This window comes from Glycine max, chromosome 10, assembly GCF_000004515.6.
Source record: "Glycine max cultivar Williams 82 chromosome 10, Glycine_max_v4.0, whole genome shotgun sequence".
Classification (NCBI taxonomy): Eukaryota; Viridiplantae; Streptophyta; class Magnoliopsida; order Fabales; family Fabaceae; genus Glycine; species Glycine max.
Window position 1 is genome coordinate 41,574,296 of NC_038246.2, and position 17,392 is coordinate 41,591,687.

The 17,392-nt window shown below is 31.1% G+C and overlaps 2 protein-coding genes across 8 annotated transcripts; both read left to right on the plus strand.

The window, feature by feature from the left end:
• LOC100789834 (protein LIGHT-DEPENDENT SHORT HYPOCOTYLS 4) lies at window positions 1–2,301 on the plus strand. 3 transcript variants are annotated; one of them, XM_041005799.1, is made up of 2 exons: window positions 1–1,229; window positions 2,286–2,301. In XM_041005799.1, coding segments are annotated over exons 1-2 (600 nt in total). In that variant the 5' UTR covers window positions 1–630; the 3' UTR covers window positions 2,287–2,301. The 3 variants fall into 3 exon arrangements, with proteins under 3 accessions (XP_040861733.1, XP_003536217.1, XP_006589267.1); XM_003536169.4 differs by lacking the exon at window positions 2,286–2,301 and adding an exon at window positions 1,709–1,966 and having other exon boundaries at window positions 2–1,229; XM_006589204.3 differs by lacking the exon at window positions 2,286–2,301 and adding an exon at window positions 1,709–1,966 and having other exon boundaries at window positions 3–1,225.
• A 7,861-nt stretch (window positions 2,302–10,162) lies between these two features.
• On the plus strand, window positions 10,163–17,159 carry LOC102669038 (probable methyltransferase PMT3). 5 transcript variants are annotated; one of them, XM_006589206.4, is made up of 8 exons: window positions 10,163–10,779; window positions 11,888–12,351; window positions 12,832–12,996; window positions 13,093–13,275; window positions 13,924–14,518; window positions 15,357–15,469; window positions 15,581–15,801; window positions 16,504–17,159. In XM_006589206.4, the coding sequence occupies exons 2-8, from the start codon at window positions 12,076–12,078 to the stop codon at window positions 16,814–16,816; spliced, it is 1,866 nt and encodes a 621-aa protein (XP_006589269.1). In that variant the 5' UTR covers window positions 10,163–10,779; window positions 11,888–12,075; the 3' UTR covers window positions 16,817–17,159. The 5 variants fall into 5 exon arrangements, with proteins under 5 accessions (XP_006589269.1, XP_014618740.1, XP_006589268.1 ...); XM_014763254.3 differs by having other exon boundaries at window positions 10,163–10,659; XM_006589205.4 differs by having other exon boundaries at window positions 10,163–10,560.
• The last annotated feature ends 233 nt before the right edge of the window (window positions 17,160–17,392 follow it).

Sequence of the window (17,392 nt, forward strand, 5' to 3'; positions counted from 1 at the left end):
GGACTTTCTCTCTTTGCTTGGGACACGGCCATAGGTCAAACCAACTCAGCTAGCTGCATACTCTTCTTTTTCTTTCCTCACACCTTAAGAAAAAAAAAACACCAAAAAACACACTGTGATAGAATTCCTAAAAAATGGTTTCAGAAAAACAGGGTTAGCAAAAAGCACCTTGCATCACTACGCTTCCAAGTATTCTAGGAGTTATCAAAAAACAAAAGGGCTTGAAGGTAGCCTAGTTACTAGCAAAATAGGTTTCTCTCTCTTTCTCCACTATTCTTTTACCCGCTTTCCTGTTACGTTATCTCCACCATTTTCCATCAAAAATCTTACCTTCTCTCTCTCTCTTTCTCTTTGAGTCTTGAAACCCTGCTGAAATCCGATCAAACAAACATCAAACCCATTTTTCTATTTTTTTTTCTTTTCTTTTCTCTCTTACACACCTTCCATGCCTTCTCTTTTCAAGAGATCTTTCTTCCTTCTCCTCCTCCTCCTTCATCTCCACAACTCTTAAAAACCCTCCTCATCGATCCAACAAGCAGCAACCTCACTGAATCTACAAACAGTAACAAAGATTATTACTCGTAGATCCAATAACAGTAATAACACCTCAGTTTCTTCTCTTAACAGATCATGAATTCCTTTCAAGAATTTGACTCATCAAACACGGACAGTAACAGTACCAAAGCCATCATCAACTTCACATCAGGTAACAGCACCAATTTCCCACCAGCGCCACCACCATCATCATCTTCACCGCCATGTTCCTCTTCTTCTTCTGGCACCACCACCCTGAGCCGCTACGAGAACCAAAAGCGCCGCGACTGGAACACGTTCGGGCAGTACCTCCGCAACCACAGGCCCCCACTCTCGCTTGCACGGTGCAGCGGCGCGCACGTGCTGGAGTTCCTGCGGTACCTGGACCAGTTCGGGAAAACCAAGGTTCACACGCAGCTTTGTCCATTCTTCGGGCACCCGAACCCTCCTGCAGCGTGCCCTTGCCCTCTACGGCAAGCGTGGGGGAGCCTGGATGCACTCATAGGGCGCCTCAGAGCTGCCTTTGAAGAGAATGGAGGGAAGCCTGAGGCTAACCCTTTCGGTGCTCGCGCTGTCAGACTCTACCTTCGCGAAGTGCGTGATTCGCAAGCCAAGGCTAGGGGAATTAGCTACGAGAAGAAGAAGCGCAAGCGTCCCCAACAACCTCCTTTGCCTCCCTCAAATAATGCAAGTTAGTAAGGCCACATAAATAACCTCATAAATCCTCTTCTACACTCACTAATTTAAGGGTTTTCATCATATACACTTTAATATATGCTCATACATTGATATATAATGTAAAACAGTTTTTAATAATAATAATAATAATATAAAATAATTTTGCACTCTCAATCAATTATAAATTTAAGGTCTCTTTAATGGTATGTTTTATTAAAAAAACACTCTTCTCTTTTTTTAATGATATGTTTAAACTGGTTCAACTATTGATTAAAAAATTTATTACTGTACCAAACTCTTGATTTTCTCTTGTTGCTATAGCAAGTCTCATAACTAACTTGCATGTGTCATGTTATCTTCTTTTCGTTTGGATTTAATTTTACATGACATTGGCAGTTTAGCAATTAGCATTATTATATTACATGTATATCTAACTAAATTATATATGCTCCTTAATTTTTTTTTTGTTGGTTTTTTTGGCTTACTAATTGTGCAGAAGTTGTGATTTGACAATGGGCTGGGGGCACTGCAATATGGGCACACCCTTTGCAATGGCATTAGAAAAATATTGTGTAAACCTAAACTGCAGTACTCTCGGTAGATGCAGCAGTAATTTATGTAGTGGCAGTAATAAACACTAGGGAGGGCTGTGCATGTGTGTCTGTGACAAATCAACAATATCACAACATTGTCCGATTTGTATTAATAAAATAAAAATGTGTATGAACTCTTGAAGATGTTATGAAGAAAATAATAATGGATCTCAAGATCTTGTCAGTTTCCATATTAATTATACCTTCATTCGAGTGCAGTTGTTCTAGTAATTTCTCTTACTGTAGTTACTTTGTTGCATTTTGAAAAATATATATTATCTATTTGATTGTCTAGTATATACTATATTGTTCATCTATATTTAAGAGTTGAGGGGTAGGGTAATTTTGGTGGCTTGGCTCGTTTCTGTTCTTTTAGTTCAGGGATTCCGTGTAGTTTCATGTGTAATTTCATTTATAAATATGCAGAGAGAACACCGTGTCTAACACAATATATGCTTCAAACTGTCTTGCAATTGGTAGGCATCATAAGGTGAGAAGTGCCTTGGAGTGTGTGCACACGAACTCTCTCTGAATCAATTCTGATAGTATTGTCTACTTGAGTGGGAGAAAAGAGAATTGCACTATGGCTGGTAGCTAGACAATTTTAAATACCCTTATAATAGTGCTATTTGTTTTCTTTTGGTCAAAGCCTGAAACTCGGAACAGGTGACATACTATGTAAAAACCATATTTATGTATGTAGTGATGATTCAGCATTCATATCCTGTTTATATACTAAGTAGAACAGAATAACGGGATTTGACAGTAATCTAATCCAATACATATGTGAGAAAATGTTAACATCATACTTTCTAATATATTTTTAATTATTGATTGAAATTTATTTAAAATTATAAAATTTTATTAGTCTCATTTTTATTTAATGGGTCTCATTAATAATTTTATAATTTTTAATAAATTTATAATATATATATATATATATATATATATATATATATATATATATATATATATATATTATAGAAAAGTGTTTATTAGTATTCCTCTACATATCTTGGTGTATACTTTTTTTTTAGTTTATTTGTCTATGTTTTTGAAAAAAAATATAAATAAGTAATTATTTTAAATAAATGCTGAAGTAAATGTGTTAAGTGTTAACTACTTTCTTCTCCAGAAAAATCATTATTTTTCCCTTCTAGATATTAGAGTTGTGTTCTTTCTGATAGCATAAAATTCTTATGTGACTGCATGCATGACCATACGAAACCTGACATACTGATTTTGCTTTGAAGGCTATACAAACTTAAAATGTCGCTAACCTGTGTTGGTCCAGTAAAAATAAAATGTACTTTTATACACATCTTCTGCTAATTAAATTGCATTTTTTCTTCTTCTGAGTTTTGATATATTTCCAAATGCTTAAAATAACTTTTTCATGATTAGTTGGGCTTGGCATCATGTATAATTAAATTAAAGGAATATGACATGCATACAAGAAATTACATATAAAAGCAATAATATTATTTCTACAGCAGTTTTAAGTTGCATCTTTTCTCTTTCTTATAAATTGTAGTAATATCAAACTGTGGATCTCTCTTTTTCTGATACAATATCTTTCTTACAAGTTAATTGAATGTTTTTTCTAATCACTAGCTCTCTCTTTGTCATTTCATTCGCTTCTGATGATGAAATTTGTTTAGTACCATTGCTTAAGAATAAGACAATGATTTAACTCGTATGCAAGAAAAATAATGAATTTAAAAGATAAAAAAGAGAAAGAAAGTGATATAAAATAGATGAATAATTATTAAATGGAGAGTGGTGATCGATTATTATGAGAAAATGAAAGAACGAATAAATTTCATTTGATAATTTCTATCTATCTATATATTGTGGGGATTGCACGCGCCTTAGTATTTTCTAAAAACATTATAATATTTTTTGATAAAATAACTTAATGATTATAAGGGTTTTAGTAATTTTAAATTTTCAATTTAATGAATAAAAATTAATGTGACCAGTATAAATGAAAAATAAAACGAATTAAAGAGTATCTAACTATATTTCATTAGATAAAAAATTATCATATAAAATAATTTTATGAAAAAGTTATAAATATAAAATTTTAGCATGCTTTTTCACAAAATTTATAAAATAATTTCATGAAATATAAAAAAATGATTGATTTGAATAATAAATAAGCATAATAAAAATTAATAAATTTCTGACGTATTCAATTCTCATTTAAGTTTTCTTTAATTGTTTATGTATTTATTTTTTTATCTTTATTATTTTACTCAATGAATAGATTTATAATTTAAATATATATTTTAGTATATTTAATATATGATTTAATGTTTAAAAATTAATAAATATTATTAATATCAATCTAAATATATTTTTCATTAAAATTAAATTCATGGTTTCTCTTTCATCTTAATTAATTAGTTCATACTTTACACCATGTCCTTTCTATATTAAATTAAATATTTTTTTTGTCTTCAAAACAAAAATTAATTAAATAATTTTAAAATCTTAATATGTCTCTAAAATTAAGTGATTTGATTAAAAAAAAATCAAAACGAAATTTAGGCATTGTTAGGTTTCACATGGAATTGTGAAAGTTAATAATTCCTTTATATAGCTATTTTATATAATCACCCTTGTCCATTATAGTAGTATTTATTTCATGTTTGTGTGAATAAGCTAAGGATATACTTTACAAAGTTTATTGCCAAAAGGTGAAAAATTGAACGAATAATACTTTTATTTGTTGTATGTAATATTATTTGTATAGGATGTGATCTGCTGATTCATAATTTCGAATAGAGATACATTTGAGAGATGAAGGATTTAATTGGGATTCTCAACTAGCACTAAATGCTGATCATTCATACAGATGCCCTACGTGTGTCGAAATGTTTCCCTCTTTCAATTACAAAAGTTAAAGGGTGTGGAAAGAATTTATTAAAGCAATGTCTTTATATTAGTTTTCTATGTAGTGGGTTTACTGTGGCAAATCATGCATGTAAGCAGAGGGTCAGGCTTTACTTCTTACTTCTACTCAATTCACCAGTTTTTTCATTAGTTTTACCAGGGACATAAGGTGGGTCCTATTAAAGGAAATTTTTTTGTATGTGTTTTATTATTATTATTATTATTATTATTATTATTATTATTATTATTATAAACTTAGGGATTTAGATTTTGTTTACCAACAAAATCTAACATTGGTAGATATATAACGTTAAATCTGTTAAACATATTACATGTTTAATTGAGTTCTTTTTTTCACTAAAAATATATATTCAAAAAATATTTAAAATATCAAATAACAAGTACTAATTTCTTAAGATATTAATCTATTGAAGGAACTCATCTTTTTTAATAGATGTTTTATTTTTCTTTCATACGCATGAATCTTAAATCAAATCCTAACCAGATACTTAAGTTAAGGAACAATTGTTAATCAAGTCGCACCATGTTATAATTTCTCATATTTTTTTAAATCATTAAGAAATTACAGAAACAAGCAAGAAAGCTAAAGCCTCATGGAAGAAATCCCGAGAGAGACTTTCTCATATTATTTATTATCATTGAACTTATTCTCAATTATTAAATTTCCAAAACCAATATATAATTATCGCTGCTAACTTTTCAGAAATAAAAACAATAATACTTAAGTATAGCATAAATAAATAATTATAAATTATAATATATCATGTAACAATAAAACCACAGATGACATTTGATCCAAAATAGCTTTAATGTTAGAAAAAAAATATTTTTCGAAACAATTTATCTATTCTAATTTAAACACACTTAAATGATTACAGAGTTAACCACAATGTAGATATTATACAATTGAAAAATGAAAATTGAGGATATAACTCATGGAAAAGTTCGCTGTTTTCATATGCTTTAGCCAGCGTCATTTTTATTTTTTATTTCCTAAACTGCTCCACTTTGATATAATTTATGAATGTATAACAGCCTCTCCTCTTTCATACTTTCTGTCCCCCGCTCCCCTACAAACCACACAGAAAAAAAATGATACGTGGGATTTTACTATTATTAATTTTTGGTGCGTATTAAATATCTAAAATTTAAGATATTTATGTTTTATATGTATACACTTGAATTTTAAAAGAACCAAAATGTGGGAATTTTATATTTTTAACATTTTTAAAAATAATTAATAATACTTTGTTTGATATATTAAAGAATTTGTAAGATATGAGTGCAATATTAATGCATTAATATAAAAGAATAAGAGATAATAAGATATGTGTCTGTTACCTGAACGCTGCCTTTGTTTTCCGTTGATGCAAATTATATTTTGCACGAATTCTTAATACATTTGCATGAAAGCCCAAAAGTTTTTTTTTTTGGCTTTCTGCATTTAGAAAAATATAAAACAAACGGAGTTTTTGATATTCAGTTATTCTTGTGTGTAGATACCGCTGTAAGGAAAACTGAAAATGCTTTCTATAATAATTTTGTAATCGGCAATGGTTTGATTATAGTTTTTTTTTATCTTTTTTTGTCTTGATTAAAGATTATGAATGTCTTCCAATTCACTAAATTAGAAAATAATTTCACTCTCGTGATATATGACTGTCATTAATTTAAATAATTTTTTATAAGATAAAAATAAAAAACAGATTCTTCCATTACTAAATAAGTTGTTTTATATATATCAATGCAACAAGACCTTGATCATTTTGTGAATTCTTTGAGTTGATCAAGGAAACATGATCCAAAGGGGGTCATGATTGACCATGCAGGGTACATTTAATGTGTTACTTTTGTAATAGAATTTCATTAAATTGTAGTTGATTTCTTGCTCTGATATTATGCTCCACATGTCCACTTCTCTTTTGTATAACTTTTTGTTAGCAGATCATGATGATGGCAAGGCTTGATACTAAAATTGGATATAAAAAACCACAACTTCTGATAGATTTTTGAAACTGTATCCTAAAGTTCCTCGGAGGTCTCACAATGCAACAATAGAGCGGCCACATCTTGTGTCATCGAATTAAATAACCAACCTAGGAGTTGTTCGTCACTAATTATCCATTATACATAACCTGGATTGGATTTCTTGTTTGTTGTTTCTGTAATAAATTGTTTTGGGATTCCTTTGTGCAAAATATATAGCCATCCTACTACCTTCCTTTAATTAGAGGGAAACACAAGTGATTTACTCATCAAAAAAAAAAAAAACCCAAGTGAATTCCAGAGTAAATAGTTGCTTCTGTCCAGCTTGAAAGAGCAAAGGGAGACGAGTGATTTTGGCTAACTTGCGTTGCCTACGGTCTTCATATGGAAGGATTTGAATAGGTAGGGTGCAATGGTGAGCTCAAAGAGCTATGATATCAAGATGAAAATTGGATAGAAATTGAACTTCATATTATTCATTGGGTGATAGTAATAGTATACATTATTTAAAAATAGTTACAACGAGGTAAAATTTCCTAAGATTATGGTGCAAAAGATAAGATAAAGTCATAGGAGATAACTTCTGGTACTAGTGATTTGACTTTATTAAAATAAAATACAGTTATAAGTAACTGAATTATCTAGTTCCAAATGTATTAGCAAATATGGTTGATAAATGCCTAAATTACTGAGTGTTCTTTGAGACAATTATCTTTCTTTATCATTGTTTAGAGGGTTGTTTCGACGCAAATTGTTTTTAATTTCATTAGTAGTTAAATTTCAGTCTAATAGTTTAGTTTATTGGTTTAATTGTAGTAATTTAGCCGTATTTTTGCTATCATCATTGTATGTTTACACTTTTGTATTGTTCTATTAGAGGAGGAGAGAAATCTCTAGTGTTATTAGTGCTCTTCTGCCATCTTCATTCCTTTCATGTGCATTTTGGAGTTGCTCATGGTCACGAGAGATTAAGTTCTTTAAAGGATTGGATGTAACCATTTATGCACTTTCTTGTATCTTTTGATATAATTTACTATATATTTTGCATATTTGTATTTCATGTTAGTATCTTGCTTCTTTATTTAATGTTTGTTATGGATTGATCAATCATGACATGATTTTTTACATAAATATTGTTGGAAAACACTTTTATCGTCTAGATCTGAAGTAATATACTTAATAAGCTCAATGTCTAGGAATGAAGCTAAGTTTGTTGATAATCTTTTGTCAAAAGACTTAAAGCTAGCACCTTCATTAAGTTGTTAAGGGATCATGGCTTAGGGAAGGTTCTAAGACTCTTTTTACCTAAGGAATTAGATTAAGAACACTTTTATTGGTTGATTTTAACATGAGAATGCAAATGGAATGTGTATGACAGTTTATGTAAGAGTAAAGATTTGGAGAATCTAAGCCTTACAACATTTCTATCATTTGTTTTAACCACTGTTACAATTGTGTTTATGCTATAAAATCACAAAAGCATCTTAAATTTTGTCTAACTCTTGATTTGTTTTTAACTTTTACAAAACCAATCAGAGTTTGTGTTTTTGTTGCTTTCTTGTGTTATTCTTTAGCCTATGTTACAAAACCAATCAGAGTTTGTGTTTTTGTTGCTTTCTTGTGTTTTTGTTTATGCTATAACCTTAGATTAAATTCACTATACAAAGAGATTCATTGTTTTTTTTTTTTCCTTCAGTTTTCATGGTGTTGGTTGTTAATATATTTATAATAAAAAAATCAATATTAATCATGTCTTTATGAGTTTGATTCCTAATTTATATATATGGAAAAATATATATTAAAAGATATTAACTCCTTAAATAAATGTAAGTATTTCAAAAATTTAATTTTTGGATTAGTCTCTATCCTAAGTCAGTAAAATAAAGTATTGGTTAATAAAACATAAATGGAAAGGGATTGCTAATGCTTCACACTCTTTTTCTAATATGAGTGTATTAGCAAATAATACCATAAATTTTGAAAAAAAATCCAATAAGTTTCTTTGCTTAAGTAAGTTTAATTTAAGAATATAATAATAATTTACCATCCAATTTTTTTTAAAAATCATTTATTTCTTCTCTCTCATCTTTAACCAACATTAGATGCTCAAATTTTCTCTCTTCTCTCAATTAACATTAATGTCTTCCCTCATCATTAAACATTTTTATTAACATTATTTAGTAAACAAAATAAATTCACATTACAGTCCATTTAAATTTTGACTTGGCTAAAACTGGTTTTCTAAGTAAAACATTCACGCTAAATAATATTGCATTTAATTAACCAAACTTCTTATTAGAAAAGTAAATCAATTAACGTTAAAAGTTTTATTAGGAATTTAAAAAAATGATTATCTTAATTTTAGTTTACTTTAAGCATTAATAAAAAAATGTAAAAAAACGTTAATAAAAATTATTATTTTACTTCTGATTTACTTTAAACGTTAAAAAAATTATGTAAAAAAATGTTAATAAAGAAAATAAAAAAAAATCAATTAACGTTAAACGTTAATCCAATCAGTTAATAAAAATAAAATGTTAATAAAAATGTGTATTAAGATTATTAAATGTAGAAAGCAAATAATTTTAGTTTATTTTTAATACATAAATAGTTAATAAATAGTTAATTAATTATAAGAGTATGAGAATATTTTAATGGGAGTTCTTAAGTTGTATTCTTGAACTTAAGACTTCTTACTATATTTTTGCTCAAAGAATTCTACATACAAGAGATTAAGTTCCAGAGAAATAACTTTTAAGAATTCATTTTCTTAATATATATATATATATATATATATATATATATATATATATATATATATATATATATATATATATATATATATATATATTATTTTAATGTATTTGAGAGAAAAGAAAAAAAATCAATTCTTTTGTTTTGTGTGTCTCAAGTAAAATTCAAGAATCTAATTGGGTTTTATCTTCAGATGATAAAAGTTCTAGCATAAAAAGTTGTTAAAAAATCCAAAATAAATTTTTAGATACTCCAAAATATAAGAGAAGAGAGAGAATTTTAACATTTAATATTAGGGAGAAATTATTTTTTTAAAATTAAATGTAAACTATTATTATATCCCTAAATTAAACTCAATAACTCATTGAAACAAAGAAAATTAGATTTTATGTCTCAAATTTATAGTATTGATTTAATAAACTCGTATTATAAAAAGGATGTGAGTGCGTTATCAATCCTAAATTTAAAATGTTACTGTTTGGTAACATAAACAAATCTTTATTTGATGAAAATTCTTGGACAAATTTATGATTCAAACCCACTTGCTATTGCTTGTATAAGGATTTCCCCTATACAATTAGAGGTAATTTAGAACTTTAGATGTGATTTTTGAAGGAACATAGACACATCCAAAAAAGCCAAATCTCGATTCTCACTGTTAAATTCAGATTGACTATTCTGTTTTCACTCTCAAAAGAAATACTATCATGTAGACAAGTACCAAACATTCCCAAATTTTCAACCTATACCATCCGAAGTTCACACAGGCAATTTCCAATGCCAAAACCGTTAATATTTCACCTTCTCATGATGTCTCAAGCAGATAAACTTGTCTTTCTTTTGTTTATTTTTTAATCAACCATGTTCCACAATTTGACCTTGTTTTCAATTTATCGCATAAAATAAAGAGCACCGACTGGCACAAGAGTTGTAAAACCGTGTGGCATGGCGTGACATGATTGTTGAATGTTAAGTGCAAACCCACTTTGTGTGTCCAAATGGAATCTCAGTGGTAACCACAAAAGTCTTGCCACCTTAATCACAGGTCAATTTGCTGTCCACAGCACACTGCTGCAACTCTCGCAAACTCTTTTAGGTTGGAACACCCCACACCCCACCACCTATTCTTTACGAGGAACACTCCACTGCCACACACGCACGCACATAGCATAATTCAGACACTGACTGAGATCTCGTCTCCCTCTTACTTTTCTTATTTATTTCCATGTATCTTCAATAGCCTTTTTTTTTTATAGACAAAGTTGGGATTTTGATTTCATTTTCTTGCACCCAATTGGATTTTGATCTGAACCCAGTAAGCTTTTTTTGATGTCATTCTACTCTATTAAGTTAATTTTGCTTGTGTGTAGTGTGGCGGTTGTGATGGATCTGAACTTTTAAGTGTTTTGCAACATGGGTGTGTTTGATGTGGTTGCTGCCTATTGACTGCAACTTAGAGTCTATTTTTGATTCGTTGTTGTTAATGAGTGCTACTCGTTTTAATGCTAATGATGTTTATTTTGCATTGGGCTGGATCTGCAAGTTCATTTTAACTGTGTGGTTAGTGTTTTTCATTAAGATGGCTCATGTTGCTCGATTTAAATCCATCGAAGTTTCTGAAATCATATATGTGCGAAAAGGTTTCATTACTTGTCAGTTGTCAACTTAGATCGTGTTTCTTTTAAGGTATGATTCGGATCCATCGTTTTCACTGGTTTGCTGTTGTCACTTCACTGATAGCAAGCATAACGGTCATCATTGCTCTCTCTTCACTTGTATTTATTTATTCTTTTGTTTATTTTTATTACAAAAAAATGGCTGAAAACTAGGAGGGAATCTCGTGGATTGAGTTCTTAACTTATTGTTGGACTTAATTGTAATAGCTTGTGAGTCACACTCTAGGATTGCACAAGTTTGATCATCAATGAAATTAGGCAATATCTTATTGATCCATAAATCCTAAATTCCTTGTAATTTGGTTATTGCTCATTGGCCACTTGTTTCTTGTTTGACCTGGAGTACTAGGACTAGAGATTGCTTTGTCTGGGGTGTACTAGGCCAATTGATGGCTATTATCCCGTCTATTTGTTTATGAATTTCCTTGATGCTGTGAAAATTTCTTTGTTGGTTGGTGCCTTGCTTACTTCTCTCATTGAACTTCACCCAATGCAAATTTTTTAAGTTTCTATACATGGATCTGTTCTCATAAAGAAGTTTGAAATTGGTTTTTATATTTGGATCTGTTTTCTTTAGTATAGTTTAGATGTTTTCTTGATGGAAAAGTATAATAATGGTGTGTGTTTATTTATGGTTTCATAGTCTTTATTCCTTTAAGCAATATGATTTAATCCAAAGTAAAACATTGATAACAAAGTAATGAATTTCTGTATCTCTTTTGCTGACTGCTTTTCCCTTGTTTGCAGGTTAATCATTAAGTCACTGTATTGTGAGTAAGCTGTTTGTCGTTGTTTCTAATTTGAAGTACTGGAGCTGCTACATTAGGTGGGCTTTTGAGTGGTGAATTTGACGTTGAATGTCCGGTGAAACGAGATCCTTTTAGTCTGTAACTGAACAGTGAAAGTTGCAGTTTGTATTTACTTTCAACTGATAAATGTCGAGGGGAAGATCTGATGGATCACAAAAAAAGCGTTTAGTTGCTTCCATCTGCGTTGTGGCAACTTTTCTTGGTTTCCTGTATGTGTATGGCGGGTCTATCTTTGGTTCTCAAAATAGTGGTTCATCTACTCTTGAATATGGCAGATCATTGAAAAGACTTGGCTCATCATATTTGGGTGCAGAAGATGACACTGATGGCAAGCAAGATGAATCTTCATCAAGTTTCAGGCAGGGAGATGGGGAGGACAATATTGTTCCAAAGAGTTTCCCTGTATGTTTCTTAGTTAGCTTAGACATAGGGCACATTCACTCTTTCTTCACAGCTTCATGCAACATCCTTATAATTGCTATAATCTTTAATATTTTGTTTTTGCTATTGCTATTTGGTTTAGTTAGTTCTATTAATAATAATGAACTCTCTTATATACTGTTTGATTTGAATTCAGGTTGACAAACTCTTTAAGCTCAAGTATATTAGTTTGGTAAATTATACACATTAATGTGAATTATGTAAGATGCTTAAAATGTATTATACATGGAATAGTAAGAGTTGAAGAAAACTAATTCCTTATCCACATACACAGTAATATCCAAATCAAGCAACAAGTATTGTTTGCACAATGAAAATAAAATTCTTAGTTTCATAGATGAATAAGTAGACACAATCAAGTTCATGGGCATCATCTAAATATGGCTATACTTTTGGCTCATCAGCAGTCTCATGGTGTTTACAATGTTTATGTTTTTGAAGGTCTGTGATGATCGTCATTCAGAGTTGATTCCCTGCTTAGATAGACATCTTATCTATCAAATGAGGATGAAGCTGGACCTGTCTGTGATGGAGCACTATGAGAGACATTGTCCTCCTGCAGAAAGGCGGTACAATTGCTTGATTCCTCCTCCATCTGGATACAAGGTGAAAATTTGCTAAGAGTATATGTGATCTTCAACACACCCTCTGATACATATGTATTATTTTAGTCCAACATTTGTTGTTTCTATAATGTTGCAGGTCCCTATTAAGTGGCCACAAAGCAGAGATGAGGTATGGAAAGCAAATATCCCACATACTCACCTTGCACACGAGAAATCTGACCAGAATTGGATGGTTGTAAAAGGTGAAAAAATAGTATTTCCTGGAGGTGGGACTCATTTCCATTATGGAGCTGATAAGTACATTGCATCAATTGCAAATGTGAGTCTGCATCTAACTTTACTGGTTTTGGATATAAAAAAATGAAACCATTTATATTTTGTTTTTGAATTGGTAGTTCTATGAGATTTTATATTATGCAAGTATCTATCTGTATGCCTACTACAAATAGTGAAGATGACCTGGCTAAAAGTTAAAAATAATCTTTATTTTTTATTTTCTTAATAAATTAATGAAACATGAGGTATTAAGTATAATCAGTTGATTTAAAATGATATTAAAATAATTCATTTGAGATAAATACACCTTGTATTTTATGCCCACTTTATTTATTTCTTTCCTATTCTTTCATTTTCTCACTACTTCAACCTTTTAATCTTTTTCATTTGCAAGTGCGTGAAGCATGCCTTTGTGTCTAGTTGTGTAATATGCTTTTATTTACAGATGTAGATATTGTAAACTGTTCATATGTCTCCAGCGTGAGCTTCTAGAGAAACTGGTCCTTTACATCACGAGTTTGATTATTGCTACCCAATTCTTAATAATTATGTGTTAAATTTTATCACAAGACAAAACTGGTCCTTGTCAATGTCAGTACCATGTTTAACAGAGCTGGTTGTTTGATATAGTCTGTTTATCTAGATTTGCTTGGATAAATCATTATCTTAACATTCCAATTTGCATTGCCAGATGCTTAACTTTTCAAACAATAATCTAAACAACGAAGGAAGGTTGCGGACAGTGCTTGATGTTGGCTGTGGTGTTGCAAGTTTTGGAGCATATCTTCTATCATCTGATATCATTGCAATGTCCTTGGCACCAAATGATGTGCATCAGAATCAAATTCAATTTGCTCTAGAGAGAGGAATTCCTGCATATCTTGGTGTCCTGGGAACTAAGAGACTCCCTTACCCAAGCAGATCTTTTGAGTTTGCTCATTGTTCTCGTTGTCGAATTGATTGGCTTCAGAGAGATGGATTACTACTTCTTGAACTAGACCGGTTGCTCAGGCCAGGAGGTTATTTTGCATACTCATCTCCAGAAGCATATGCTCAGGATGAAGAGGATCTAAGGATATGGAAAGAAATGAGTGACCTTGTGGGGCGTATGTGTTGGAAAGTAGCTGCAAAGAGGAACCAAACTGTTGTCTGGCAAAAACCTCCAACAAATGACTGCTATATGGAAAGAGAACCTGGTACTCGCCCTCCTCTTTGCCAGTCTGACGATGACTCAGATGCAGTATGGGGAGTAAATATGAAAGCATGCATAACACCTTACAGTGATCGTGAGTACTCTTTTCTCAGTGGTTTTTTTATGGTTTTTGCATTCCATGGATTCTAGCGATTTCTTTGCGAGTATCAATTCATTGTTACTTCTTTAGTGGCATGCATTTTTGTTTCCCCCCTTTTCTGTGTGTTCTGGCAATAATAGTTCTTTTCCCTTAATTGCACTGGATTGTTTGTTCTGACGAAGATAGTCGATGAACTACTTTTTTCTCAATAGAGTTAAGAGATGAATAGGGAGTGACAGTGTTTTATTTCCTTTCTCTTGAAAGAAAAATAGGGAAATATGGTGTATTATAGACCTACATGTTATGCATCATGAGTGGGATTGCATTTTCCATTAACCAATCTTCTTGTTTTACATCATCCACAAATGACCTGCTATGACCTGTGTTCTGAGTGAGTACATCTTACCAAAATCCTTAATATATCTATTAATTTTAAGCTCATTTGTAATGTTCCATCTCATGCTACTGGATGGACGCATGGTTGAGCCTTTCTGCCTTGTGACTTGGTAGTCACAAGTTATAGTGGTAGAAACAGTCTCTTCGCCTACAGGCATAGGCATAAGGATGGATACAATTCGTCTTAGCTTCCCCAAATCCTACAAATAGTGAGACTGTGAGAGCCTCATGCTACCCTTATGCTGCTGGTTAGATGTAGAACATCAGTATTTGCTTTAAGTGCATGCAGCCTGTATCCCAACTCCTAAACTACTAAAATCCTTCATTAATTTTTATTTTATTTTGTTTAATAATTAAATAAGAGAATAATTTAAAGAGCTGTGGTATATGAAAGTTTGAAACTTAACTACTGAAACTTTTGTTCACTTTATCACAGATGACAACAGAGCCAAGGGTAGTGGATTAGCTCCATGGCCTGCAAGATTGACTAGTCCTCCTCCTAGATTAGCTGACTTTGGCTATTCAAATGACATGTTTGAAAAGGACACGGTAATCAGAAGTTACAATTGATCCTCTTGTTAATGACTAAAATTATTTTTTCCACTGTTATCATAGAAATTCATATAAACCAATTTTTGGCTTAAATTTTGTCATGTGCAGGAACTATGGCAAAGGAGAGTTGAGAAGTACTGGGATCTCTTGAGTCCAAAAATCACATCAAACACATTGAGGAATATTATGGATATGAAAGCAAACATGGGTTCATTTGCAGCTGCTCTTAGAGACAAGAAAGTTTGGGTAATGAATGTTGTACCTCAAGATGGACCAAACACACTTAAGCTCATATATGACAGAGGCCTTATAGGAACTACTCATGACTGGTATTGAAGCTAGATTGCTTGAATTATAAATCTATTGCTTCTTTGATAACTTTCCATGCATTTGAGGCATTTCATTTTTATAACCTATGAATTTCTGATCTTATTTGATTCTGGCTTCTAATATTTAGATTCATTTTCCAATTAGTCCTTTATTTTTCCTATAATATCTTACATACGGTTCTTGTTTTATGTATTTACTCCTAAAAATCAACGTACAGACTACAAAATTTATTTTAATAATTTAACCAAATATGAAATGGTTTTTTTGTTTTAATCTTAGAGGAAATGTGTTTTGTCAAAAAGCATTATTTACAATCAAATCCAGATTGTTGATTTATGTCTCCTATGATTTTATATAGAAAGTACATTTTGAAATTGAATATTAGCTTTTGCATTCTGCTGTATAACTAGTTTAAGTATACTAATGATGCATGATTCTGGATTCTTGGAGATAAAATCATAGAGTTTAAGCAGTGAATAATGCACCCTCCTTGATTTGTAAGGATTATATGTTATAGACTAGAGAATAAATTACTATGTAGAGATCTTAATCTATCTGGTTCAGAGAAAGCAGCGATTTGACTAAAAATCTTGAGAATTGTTGCTTATTCTAGAATCTAGATTTAGTTGTTAGATTTTGTTTTTGTAGCTCCTCCGTGAATGATGAGAAAATAAGAGTTTTGATGTGATAATCTTAAACAGGTGTGAAGCATTTTCAACATACCCCCGGACATACGATTTACTTCATGCATGGACTGTCTTCTCTGACATAGAAAATAAAGGTTGCAGTAAAGAGGATCTATTAATCGAGATGGATCGCATGCTTCGGCCTACTGGTTTCGCGATCATCCGGGATAAACAGTCAGTGATTGATTTTATAAAGAATCACCTAAGTGCTTTGCACTGGGAAGCAATTGATTCCAGTTCTAACTCTGTCCAAGATGGCGATGAAGTTGTTCTTATCATCCAGAAGAAAATGTGGCTAACTAGTGAAAGCTTTAGGGACACTGAATAGGACAACCAATGAATTTTCATCTTCTTATAACTTATTACCTGCTGCTACAACTACAAGGGATCAAAGCACGTCCCAAGGGGTGAAGCAGTAAAGTAAACAACTTCATTTTGTAGCATTACATGTTGTTTTCTTTTCATTTAATTTCCTTCTTTTGATTCTCATTTTTGGGATGATGATTATTCATGTGATTAAGACATATACATAAGCATCATGCTTTTATAGGCGGCTATTCAAAATTTTGCCTGCATTTGGGGATTATGTAAGCTACATAATATTCAAGACATGGAAGTCACTTATATAAGTTATGTACTTATGTAATATATATACGTGCCTTTTCTGCTCAGGGTTTCATTTGTTTTCGTGCTTTAATATTTTTATGCTATTTTGTTCAGTATATATAAGTGTAAAAGTAAATGCAAGGATAGAATGTGGATGATTCTTTGCAATCGTATCTGATATTCGGAAATGGATAATTCTAGCTACTTTACCACGCATGATATTTGTGCATGGTCAATGTTTGGAATGGACCTTTTTATGTTAATTTTTTTTTGTATAATGTCATAAAAAACGTGCTTA

Coding starts and splice junctions, on each gene's coding strand:
- LOC100789834 (XM_006589204.3), top strand. CDS start 631: ATGAATTCCTTTCAAGAATTTGACTCATCAAACACGGACAGTAACAGT.
- LOC102669038 (XM_006589206.4), top strand. CDS start 12,076: ATGTCGAGGGGAAGATCTGATGGATCACAAAAAAAGCGTTTAGTTGCT. Junction 12,997..13,092: donor CTCCTCCATCTGGATACAAG/GTGAAAATTTGC, acceptor ATAATGTTGCAG/GTCCCTATTAAGTGGCCACA. Junction 13,276..13,923: donor ACATTGCATCAATTGCAAAT/GTGAGTCTGCAT, acceptor TTGCATTGCCAG/ATGCTTAACTTTTCAAACAA.